Source organism: Uloborus diversus, chromosome 4 (genome assembly GCF_026930045.1).
Source record: "Uloborus diversus isolate 005 chromosome 4, Udiv.v.3.1, whole genome shotgun sequence".
Taxonomy (NCBI): Eukaryota; Metazoa; Arthropoda; class Arachnida; order Araneae; family Uloboridae; genus Uloborus; species Uloborus diversus.
In genome coordinates this window covers 35,994,315-36,007,179 of record NC_072734.1, presented here as the reverse complement: position 1 = coordinate 36,007,179, position 12,865 = coordinate 35,994,315, and the positions used below count along the sequence as shown (strand labels likewise).

At 34.8% G+C, this 12,865-nt stretch overlaps 1 protein-coding gene across 1 annotated transcript in view; it reads right to left on the bottom strand.

Annotated features, from left to right (window-relative positions):
- LOC129220241 (uncharacterized) overlaps positions 1-12,865 on the bottom strand; it is a gene marked incomplete at its 3' end in the record, with an annotated part of 91,420 nt that overhangs the window by 40,750 nt on the left and 37,805 nt on the right. The window contains 1 exon segment of the mRNA XM_054854609.1: positions 5,747-7,208. Within this exon segment, the coding sequence (XP_054710584.1) occupies positions 5,747-6,329 (583 nt within the window).

The window sequence follows — 12,865 nt, the reverse complement described above, 5'->3', positions numbered from 1 at the left end:
TAATCCACTGGAGAGAGGGTTAAAATTTTAACTACCTTGACGGGCAATTTTCTAGTTATTGATAAATTCGGGAGGATTCCATTTCATTTGTTTAAAAGTTGTAGATAAAAAGATTTCTTTCCTTTTGGTTGTGGTTTGAATTGTGATTAATTTTTGAACTATAAAATTCAAACCACCTCTAAGATGTCTAGGTTGGTTACTGAATCGATTACTCTTGTTCTATATATCTACTTCGGAGCTAAAGTAGAAAACTACTTTGGTTATCACAATATGTCAAGATTCTTGTACAGCATCTTGGCCTTACTAATATTTCATGCATTGGACCGTTTGAAGAAAGACTTCAAAGTGCTTCACAAGAAGCCAGTTCACAAAAAAAAAGTTTCTACACAAATAAGTGGACCCAAATACCGCATTGTACTATGCAAACCTATCTACAAGAAACATGCTGTGGCTACTCAAACTCTGCCACCAAAACCATCAAGAAATCTGCGACCACCAAAAAAACAATTTTTGAAAAATCTTACAGTATATTCTGCACAGTAACGTATTGTGACTGAATATAGCGTACGTAGATTTCTGAATACATTTATTTTTTAATTAATTGATGCATTTGCATTTTAATTTCTTAAAAACTGATTCTTTTGAAAAAAATTTGATCATGAATGCTAATTTAGAAAAAGATGACTTTTCTGCTTAATATATTAATACTGGAAACATTTCATTATATGAATATTTGATCGTTCAAAAAACTCAACTATGATTATTTGATTGATCACTAAACTATTGTCTATGTGATTATTTAATAGATCACTAAATTATTGACTATGTGATTGTTTGATCGATCACTAAAATTTTGACTATAATTATTTAATCGATCACCAAACTTTTGACTATAATTATTTGATCGATTCACTAAACTACCCTATCGACTATGTGAACTTTTGATCTATCATCAAAAAAGGTCCAATGGACCGGGACTACTAACAATGATTTATCAGAAAACCGAAATGACTATTTAAGACTGATAGTAACCAGTCACCTACAATGACAAATCCCTGATGACGACAAATCGCTAATAAAGAAAATGACTATTCTCTTGTAGTGATCGCTGATGCTCACTGATGACTACTGCTGATACGTTCAACTCAAATAGAAATACGCAATGTAATAAAGTAATCCAAATAAAATAGTTTTTGGCCAAATATTTGTTTATGTTGTTTGTTGTTATTATGTTGTCTATACTGTACGATTAGTCAGTAAGGATGTGACTGTAATCCATTCTAATATTTATGTGTGCGTAGTTTAAAAAAAAAAGAAAAGAAAAAAAGCATTTTTTAAAAATTAATGCTTTGATGTTTTTCTCCATCTGTAATGTATTATTTAACCGTTTCATGATTTTTTTTCTATGTTAATTAAAGCTCTTTGTTAGCAACAGTTTATTTACGTACTTAAAAGAAAGCTTGATAGTTGCAAAATAACAGAGAAAAATCTTAATATCCTATAATTTAAAGCTGGACATTATCCAATAGAGTTGACATTCAGTCTGGTGGAACCACTATTTAAAAACTTCATTTTAGGTAAAATATGTACTCTGGCAAAATGGAATTCATTTACTAACCAATATTGTTGGCATTCGGTCTAGAACAGAGCTTCCCCTTTGAGCCCATCGCCCCCCTGTAGAAGTTGACTCACACCTATCGCCTACCTCCTCTTTCTTCCTTCAAAAAACCATAAGTTGGAAAATCGGTGTTAGTGAACATAAATATTGTTGAAAATATAAATGCCTAATTTTAATTTGAAATAAAAGGTATATAATAATGAAATTTTATCCAATCGCTCTGAAAACTTTATTAATTTTTTAAAGTAACTTTTTTACGTTTCCCCCCTTTCTTTTCCAAAACGAACTAATAAGTATCTGAAGGGAAATACTTGATTAAAGTCATTAACATTCACTTCAGAAACAGAAGTACATTTTTAAATAAATGATTCTTTTTTAACTGGAATCTGAGGGAATTTAAAACAAATGAAATTTAAAAAAAGAACAGAAAAAGAAATTTTAAATTTTTTTAACTTGCCTGAAATCTTAATCGGTTTCGTATGTGTTTTACAGTTCGATATTCGTTGCTAATTATTGTTATTTTATCTTGAAAATACTCATCGCCCCCTATCGAACCTCAAGAAATTATCACCTTCTTGAGGATCCAAATAGTTTCTTTGGGGCAATCTCTTCCAATTTATTAACCACTGATCTAGAAGAATCAAATTTTATAACGTCATTTTAGGTTAAATATTTACTGCGATAAAATTAAATTCATTAACTAACCTATAGAGTTGGCAACCAATTGAGAAGAATCAGATTTAAAAACGCCGTTAAAGATGAAACATTTTCAGCGGCGAAATGGAAATGATTCACTAAAAGAGTAGGCGTCTAGTTTGGAGAATTAGATTTAAGACTGTCAAGTGAAACATTTACTGTGGTGAAATTGAATGCATTGACATCATTAGGATGTCAATGCATTGAATTCCTTTTTATGTCAGTAGAATGTCATTCTGTTGACATAAAATAACATTATTTTCGAAGTGGTTGCTTCTGATTGAATCTTAAACCACCAACCATTTGGTTAGGATACCATCCGAACAAATCCATCTCAGTAAGATTTTTTCCGCTTCGGCAAACTTTTTTAGCAGGGTAAATTCGAATGAAATGACACTCTCATTGATGTAAGAGATTAATTCCGGGATGCCAGTTAAACTCTCAAAGTAAAAAAAATGCGGTAAAACTTTTTCTTTCAACCATAAGATAAATTTAAACTATAGACAACTTTAGATATTACTATTTAGCATAAATTCATAATAGAATTGTAAACTTAAGAGTTCCAGTCAATACAATTTGAAAAAGAGTTAGCGATCAAGATAAAATAAAAAACGACAGTTAATTGCCAAGAGCTGCAAGCAACCTACAATCTTTCAGAATCTTCTAATTGCGACCTGTTGATGCCGATTGTCTGATTTTATCACAGTTATTTACAATAGTCGAATGAAAGTAGAAATTTGTCTGTGGTGTAGTCTAATGTAAATTTGTGTGTTGTTATCTTGAGCCTAGAGTAACCTTGTGGCTTGTTAGTTTGTGTCTAGAGTGAATTTGTGAGATGTTACCAAGAACCTCGAGTAAATTATGGGTTATTGATCAGAGACTAGAAGTCACTAGAGTTGAGTTGTGAGCTGTTAGCTTGGGTTTAGGTTCAAGCAGTCACGAAAGGGCCTCATTCCAGAGGGAGAGTGACGGTCATGATTTCAACTTTTAGTGGCAAAAGATTGCTCAAAGCTGTGTTTTGAAGACCTATTTTTCAGATCTCCCACTTATGCCCAAAAAATTACACTTATGAAGTGCAGTAGAACCTCAATTTACGCGGGGTTACGCTCCACGTAAATGCCGCGTAAATCGAAACCGCGTAAATTGAGACCTAATAGTAGTGTTAAAATATTGGTTAGGTTCCGTGGATAAAAAAAAATACTGCGTTGTAGTGATGATTAATTGTATAATAAGTTTAATGTGTACTTATATCGATTTCTATGCGCAACATGCATAAAGAAAACAAATTAATTTCGTGTTCTGTTTATAAAGAGGAGCTGCTGGCTATGATAGTCGTTTGGCGGTCACTAAAAATTTTTCTCTGTGGTTCTTTGCGGAGCATTAACGCATCCATGATCGCTTGCGTCAGTTCCACGATAGAATCTTCCTTCACTAACAAATCAGAAAGATCATTTCTATTCTCTAGGAATGGCTCAATATTTTCAATGTGTACGGTTTTGGTTGTGTGTCACCGATGTCGGTATCCTCGTTAGTTTTGTCCTCCTTTGTCACTCTTAAAAACTCTTCTTCCAGTGAGTTCTGAACTGTGTGAGTTTAATAACTTTACTTCTGGATAGAGCTCTGGAACCAATCGCAAATGTCTCCAGCGGGCCAAGCTCGATTATTAGCACGCCAAAATGCAGTTTATTACGTGTAATCTGCAATCTTTAGGAATTTGGACTTTGAAAGAGGGGAAAATGTTATTCGTTTGCATTGCAGCATCCGCGTAAAACCGAAACTCCTTCGCGTAAAATAAAATAAAGGTGTTAAATCTTTAACCGCGTATAATAGAAACCGCGTAAAACGAGGGTCGACTGTATGATATTTTAAATGATAATCTCTAAAATCGAAAGCTGGATCAGTCCCACTCAGGCCCGTCATTTTAGGGTTTTACTAAACCTGGGGCAAAGGATATATACTCAATGCATTTCATTGAAAGAAAGGACAGCAACAAACTCCGTACACCAACTGATCCCTCCCTCCTCACTCAAATGGACAAATTAAATTAATATTAATCTAAATTAAATTTGCGAGCTGTTGGCTTCAAGTAAATAGGTTCGTTGAAGTTGCTGTCACGAGCTGTCATTCCAGTATTTTGCTTGAGCTTGAATTTGATGATATTTTCTCAAAACAGGGGGTAAAACAGGGGGTTACTTTCTGTAAAGGGAAACTAGCGAGTAACTGATGTTTTGGAATAAGGCCACTGAATTAAGGCAAAAATTTTAGAAATTAAACTGTACCATTGTTTCATTTTGAAATCTTTTGAGACTTTCGCATAATTTGGCGCAATATTTTGACAGCTACTGTCAAGAATAGCGTTCCTCCTCATTAAAACGTGTAAGGAATGGAAAGTGCGGATGTAACTTTTCGACAGAATCAAACTGTAAACGCTCTTGGCGGTAATGTAAGAAACACGTCCACTCAATGTTGAACTACATTAACTAGCCCGAGTTTATTCGGGCCCATAGCAAAGAGGGTTAACTTCGTCTTTTGTAGAAAGAATCGCTTTAGGAGTTACTGAAAATTATCCAAACTCACAAGCAAAAATTAAAAAATAAGCCAAAAGAGTTCATATCAGAGAAAATCACTAAGAAATTTTGAATAAAAAAATGAGTTTCTTCAGAACTTTTCTTGCTATTCTAAAATCTATTCATGCAATAATAACTCCTGAGGATTCAAGTTGCATGTTCTTGTACAATGTAAACACTAAACAATGTTATTTAAGAAATTTAAGTGCGCACTATTACTTATATTTAAGCTTTTTATTACTTTAAAAACCGTTTTTTAAGTTTTTTCTCAATTACTTTTGTTTTATTTTTTAATTAATTTATTTATATATTCATTTTTTCAAAAACAGATGTTAAGTGAGACAAGATTGGGAAAAATCAAAATTAACTATCAATACGTTTTAAGTATGAAAGATCGTGTTTGTTATTTAATTTTGTTTGGTAATTTCAGAGTGCAACTAATGCCAGGATGAGTCTTAAGCAACTCTTACCGGAATCTACCATACTAAATGGAACCGGTCAGTTTTAACAGATTCTTAAAACTGCCGTACAACGCTAGAATTTTTTTTTTTTTGATCGAATTACCAGTTTTGGCAGTTAATACATCTTAAAATAATGCTTTTGTTGTATGAATGGATATTATTAAAAATCATTCATTAGCTCCAACGATACAAATTGTGAAACTATTTAATTATTATTATTTACTTTAGTTCAGGGATCATGTTTTGGAGCTCCAGAGTGCTTTGGAATACCAGAGTGCATTTGCTGTTGTGGTAATCCATCATTGTGCAACTTAATTGAGTACATGAACTAACGTTTATTTAATACATTGAAGTTTTATCTTGAAAGAAAATAGATTAGAAAAATATGAGAAATGTATACTGACCTCCGGAAGAATCTTCCGTCCGATCCGATCCGTCCGTCCGCGTTGACCGTCCATCCGAATTCTGCCCCCTAGTGGGTAATAAACCCTTGGCTGCCAAACGATTTTCGATCTCACGGAACTTTTTCTGATTTTCCGGCCGGTCTATCAAAATCTGCAGTTGCGACCTGAGTGTGCTTGCTGTCTCTACCGAATCACATCGGTACGCGTGAACATGCACCGGGCATTTAGTTAGAGGATTATAAATGAGCAATATGCAGCAAACTACGTCGTCGTTGGGTTTGCATTCCTGCATGACGCACGTAATGGCATGGTGCGGAATAAAATGCTTGATCTGTTCGGTTTTTGTGCCATTCGATTTGCTGTTGGATTTGCGGGGGACGTTTTGGATGATCTTCAGGCCTTTGGTGCTTACTTGCAATGTCACCTTCATGGGCTCTAATTCACGTTCTTTGTCCACCAGGTGTCGCAGGACCGGCCGGATGTATTCCTCACCACGAAGTCCCTTGCTCTCTTTGGCACCCAGAAACCACACATAATAGGATTGCTTTTTGACATCTTTGCGCTTACCACCACGGAAAGCCATTGTAAATTTAATTCAAACACCACAAATTAGCAATATGTATCAGCCATCGAAAACACAAAAAGCAGTTGTACTTTCACAAGAGATGTACACACATTATTAATTAACGCAACTGGAGAAAAAAATTTAAAAGTTAAAAACGACACTATATCCACAAGAGGTATACGAAATTTGCAAAAGTTTGGAAGTTCTTGGTAACAGATTCCAGATCTTAGAAAATGTTGTAAATTTTCAGCAAATGTTTAAACCGCAACACAATTAATATTTTCTCAGAAATGTGCTTAAAACGATGTGCGTCCAAATTGGTGTCATCCAGTAAGCTCGAGATTTTTGGCAGGATGTGTTTAAAAGCACTCGATTCACGTCAAGATGCAATTCGTAGCACAAACACAAAAAAAATCTTCACAAACATCATAACTCCTGTAGCACACAAAAGTAAACAGAACAAGTATTCCAAAGTATAAAGATGGCAGTGGTATAAAGGGAAACACGAATATATAATTTAAGTAAAACTCGCCCGTGTAGAAGTTGACTTTTAGGTATCCAATTCACTTCATTAGTGTCGGGAATACAAAGAAAACTTTGTTTTAATTCGGGGTTACAGCGCAGCCACTGCTGTGCCCCTCGTTCCACTGGGTCGATTGCAATCTAGAAGACAGACAGGAGTTCCGAGTGCTGGTTTTCTGGTTTCGAGTTCTGGCCTCTGCGAAAAGCCAGTTCGCAGCACGTCCAGTCGCTTCGCTCGATTTAGGCAAGACTGAGCACAGAGCATTCCTAGTTTCGGAAACTCGCCGTAGGCGACCAATAACCGGCTTCCCAGAGTGGGTTGAGTGGAGTTGCAGCTCGGCTGCCTCGTGCCGTCAGCATGGATGGAGAGCCAGTCTGAGAGAGGAAATGAAAACAAGACGGGTTAAGAACACATTGAATACCGCATTCTTTCAGATATTTTTTTCTTTCTTAAGAATAAAACAAGTTTGAAAAAAAAAAAAAAAAAAGAAAAGGTGTTAAACTGTAGCCTAATGTGTAGAATTTTAATTTTCTAATTGTTTATGTTGTTGGTATCTGAAAACAGGGATAAGGAACTGACTATTTTACCAGTATTTCTTGGAAGTTTGAATACTTAAATCAGATCAAGACTTTTCCTTACCTTTTTTCGAAATGCAATGGTCTGCTTATTTTAAGTTTTTAAAAATTAAAGTTGCATAAGTTAATGGAAAGATATTTTTTTATTACACATATTTTACTGTATTTTGCAGTTTGTATTGCACAGCACAAATAGCACAAGTCAGAAAGAAATTTATGTCCCAAAGAGAGGGAAATAGAAACCCAGCCCACCAGTGTGAATCGAGCCCACGACCACCTCTACTGCGCACAGATAGCTATCACAGCTGGCGCTTTCTACCGCTCGGCCACGGAGGTGCATGGAAAAATACTAGACAATTTTCGTCATCGGTAAATAGAATTAAGTGTTCTGCAGCTTAAAATCTCGAAATATAAGTTTAAAAACACTCTTATACTTAAAATTACTCTATTTACTCTTTCATAATACAAAAAAAAATCTATTTCTATGTATTACATCAGGTTTACTAGGCTCTTTGAATGAAACATATCAAATTAAATGGAAAAATATCACAAAATGTAACTACCCAAAATTATTTTATATCATCAGATAATGTGTTTTTGCATGCATTTAAAAAGGTAGTCCTTTTCCCCCTCTGCCCACAAAACGGAGTTTTGTATTTAGTTGTTTTCATACCAAATAACATATTATTGCCTTTGAAATCATTGCCTTTGAAAATAGTATTTAATGCATGATATTCATGAGTCCAAAATGTTTTTTAAATAAATTAGTTCTATGTAATTTTAATTAGAGATATCAATAAAAAAAACAGCCTGAAAATTCCTCAAATCATCAGGAATAGTAATTTGTTTTCTTATTAATATGCCATTGATGGTCACTTATAGACATTGATGTCAAAAGCGGTCTAAAACACTTCGAAAACACCAGTAATACCTGCCCCTTTTTTAAATGACAAAAGAATAGGTATTTACGTATTATTCCGTATGACAAGTTTCGGCAATTCGCCAAACGCGCAACAGATTGCCAAATCGCCAAACTTGTTCTTTTCAAAGATAGTTAAACAACATATGAGGCAGTGAGAAGGAGAAGCAAAGTGATGTAAGTGACAAAATTAAAAAATTGGAGATAACCAGTGCAAGTAGTAGGAGAACCTCTCACCTGTTTTGGCGCAAGAGATGGTACTAGTAGCCCTAAGGTGCTGATACACAGCATTATTTTTAAAAAAAAAAATCAATGGAAGCCTACCTAGAATCTGAACTTTAAACACGTTTTACTGAAAACTTGAAAATGTCCACTTGCATCACTTTGCTTCTCACTGCCTCATATAAAAGCACAGAAATTTTCGAAAAAAAATTTGTCAAAAACTCGTTTCGGAAAACTTCCAGATGAAGATTTTTGGCAAACGATAGTATTGAATTGTTAAAATAGTTAATGAATTTTGTCGAACTATTACGAGAGTTACCAATGTCAAAATCAGCCTAATGTTATTTGCCATAATCGGCACAAGTAAGTTTTTTTTTTTCCTTTTCATCGGAACATGACACCTATGTTGAAATTCGCAAAGTTGCTCTTATTGGTCGTAGAACACCAAAAGTGGTAAAATGTCACGCCTCATTAATAAACTAGCAATTCCTTTTCATCTTAACTGCCTGTGAGACAAAGGGATACAAGTGGAATTTTTTGAGTTTTGAGCAAATTGTGCGCAAAGTTCAAAGTTCTGAATCATGCTGTATAACAGCATCTACCAGGACTACTGGTACTGTCTCTTGATCCAAAACAGATGATACTTTCCCATATCATTTGTACCAGGTGTCTCCAAATTCTTAATTTCGAAATTTTCACCCCTATATTTCCAGGTGCTCATATGATGTCATAAAAATTTCGTGGTACCTCTTAATATCCAATCAGTTAATTAATGACCTTAAGTGTGTACAGAAGCAACAACATAACCCACTTCTGAGACATGTGACACCTGCCGTCGTTCCTAAAATCGGAACACTGATTGCGGGGAGGATTTCATTTAGAATTCACTACGCACCCCGCGTGGGGAGAATTAAGTGGCATATACCATATTTACAGTCGCGATATATTCCGCCTATTTTTTCATCAACCTTCAGGTGTGGGACGAACAGTGAAGGTCGCAGTTTTCGTTGCTGTTTATTTTTTTTCTCTCTCTTTCTACAGAAAACCAAACAAAGCCTTCGTCTGCCGATGATCTCCCACATTTTTTCGTATTCTTCTACGCGTGGGCTTGGCAGCAGTTTCCGTATGGTGGAGAGCAGATGTGATTGCTAATGAACCGGGAAGCATTCCAAGAAAGTTACACCCCATTTGCGTATTCCATATTAATTTTCGTTTGCGTTTGAAAGTAAACACAGGTTTTCAACAAAGAAGGTTGATAGTTAAGAGTTTGCTTAGACACCCATTCGAAATGTTTGCGGAGACTTTGATTGTTTCTGTTTTTTATGTTAAAAGTCTTTTTTTGATTAACTGGTTTACATAGGCTTCTAAAACTTCGTGGATAGAAAGATCATTTAAATTTTTGCTCAAGTCATATTTGAAACTGACGAAAGAGAAAACATTAAGTTTAAAAAATGAAATGTTTTCATGAAAATAAAAGTCACAAAGAAACAAAATATGCCATTATCTCTTTCTGCAGGAACAATAGCAACAAAAAATCAATATTCAATAAATTTATATCCGTTAGACAAGCGGATTGCAACCATCGGGTCGCGATCCAATATTGGGTCGTAGAAGTTTAAAAAATTAGTCGTAACTTGCAACCACTTACGTATATGAAAATCAAGGATTCAAAACTAAATTTTACCAAACTGTTTTCCAAGTGCCGTCATTTCAAAATTTTCCAAGCGAGTAAAAGGGTACATCTAAGTGCTTCCTATATCGGGGTAAAAAAAAAAATAAATAAATAAAACCACGCTCAAACACGTTGAAGCACATTGATTTCTCAAAGCCAATTTGTCTCAATTGCCCCCTTTTAGATCCCCCTAAATGATGGGCCTGCCTATTGCTATTTGCAACAACATACTTAGGAGAAACTGGCTTTTCGATTGTAACTGCAATTGAAAATAGATACAGAAACCGACTTAAAAACATTGACGTAAAGTGACATTAGTTAAATCAGTTGAAGCAAAAATAGATGGTTTGGTGCTCGAATTCGGTGCAGAAGAGCCATAAAGGAATAAAATTATGCGGGGAAAAAAATCACCAACTTTCTCAGAAATTAAAATTTTTCCAAATACAGCAATGATGCTATTACTGGAGTGGAAATTTTGTCACGCCTCATATCGAAACAAAGAAATGAACAAAAAATAAAAGGTTTCTGAAATGACATAACGGCAAAGCTCACCTTAAAGTTCTGGCAGAAATTTTACACGTTGTGCCTTACATTACTATAGTTATTCCAAAGGACTATCCAATCCAGTGCAGACGTTCTGCGCAAGTTCAGCTAATTTTGTTATTGTTTTTGGTTTGATAGACACCTAAGGTTGCGGAACGTTGCGTTAGACTTACTTAAAGACCGATATCCATGACAAATAAATTTCATAATGATACCATACGTGTTTCTGAAACTTCTTTATTAGTTGCCATCATGGAGAAGAAAATATTTCTGAAGAGAAACAACCGCAACGTCTGACAATAACAGTTTCATTACAGAGAAAATAATGCATTCGTTAAACTAATTTCATTTTTTAAATGAACTCTAAATGGACATAACAGGCTTCATGTCCATCATACTTAGGAATCATTTTCTTCCACTTCAGTAAAGTTCATTCGCGTGACATTGTAAATCCATGCGCGACCCTGAAAGTTCCTAATGACAACGAGAACACGGCAAATCGCACACAATAAATAAATAAATAAAGGCCGAGTGTACAGAACAATGGGAACAATAATGGAAGGGGAATATAAAAAAAACTGAATGAACAGTGCCAAAAAGTAATCAATGGGCACATAACGAGCGAAACATCTTAACGATTAAGGTATACGTATTCCTGTGGGTTCACGCCCGTATTTCTGGATAAACTATTTTCTGGACTGTCACGAGTCGCGTTTGTTTCTTAACGGTGCAAGGATTTATATTCTGCGAATGGCAACATCTTTTTTGGTCACGACGCAGCCGAGGAAGAATGGTTCTCAGAAAAAGTGTGAACGGTGTGTTTTGCATAATGGGGCTTTTTGGAATGCTTATTATCCTTTATCAGCAATTGCTGGAGCAATGCAATTTCCTGGACAAATCGGTATACTTAGAAATTTTTTCAAGTCTTAGTTCACTTTTTAGCGTTAATTTTGAAGAAGCATTTTAGCATTGTCAATCAAATATTTTTATTTTTATGTTCAGTATTAAAACTGTGACTGCTCATTTTTTTTCACCTAGTCGACTTTTTTAAAAACAAGCAAGCAATGAAAAAAATATACGAACTTACCACTACGTTTGAATTTGCACTTAGTATAGTAGATCTATAATCAAGACTCGTGGTGAAACCTTACATCACATTCTTTGGAAAAAATTCGACTTTCTTTTTAAAAAAGAAAAAAAAAAGTTTCAGTTTATATAGGCAACAAACAACACACTGTCTTCAACCCTCTTTTCATATTTGCTTAAGAGATAATGTACATTGCAAAAAGACGAGCTGCCAACATTAATACTTCCGAAAGTGCATTACTGATATTTAAATGATGAAAAAAAAAAAACTAAGTAGAAAGACCCAACTGATTCGTATGCATTTTCAGATATCACCATAAGCAGAAGATCATCAGAAGCGTTACCTAGAGACAAAAACGTCAAGGGAAGACTTAAGTTTCTGCTGATGATTGCTTTGACACGATACTACTGGTTGTTCTATCCTGTGCTAATATAACTGTTCGGGAGTTCACAAAAAAAAAAAAAAAAAACTATATTTTCCCTCCCATTTCTGCATAGAAGTGTTATATGACGCTCCGCATTAACTATAAGATTTCTCTAACAATTTTCTGGACACTGAGTTTCAGAGAAAAGGAAAGAACTTAAGGAACTATAGGGGAATAATGATCCTACGTCTCACTAATATAATATGTTCGATGTATCCTCCAGATGCGAGTTGTAAGCAAACATCTGCGTGTAATGAGAAATGCGTTTTATCTGTTTAATTATCTTCTTCTGAAATTTTGGACCAAAACCGAGTTGAAGAAATTGCTCTTCACTACGCAATAAGAAACACCAAATATAGTTTGTACCAGTGTCTTCAAAAAACCAGATTGGAGCCTTTCTTATAGCTGACTCAGACATTAATGCTTCCATTTCATATGTTACAAAATCAGAATGCGATTACATTAAAGATAGTCTTCTGGTTCTTGGATGATCCTGAAATATACCAGTTTTCTCGAACAGTAAAAAAAGTTCTTTTAGACCTGCTAGCTTTAAAGGCTACTATTTCTTTGCATCAGAAACTTCTAAGCT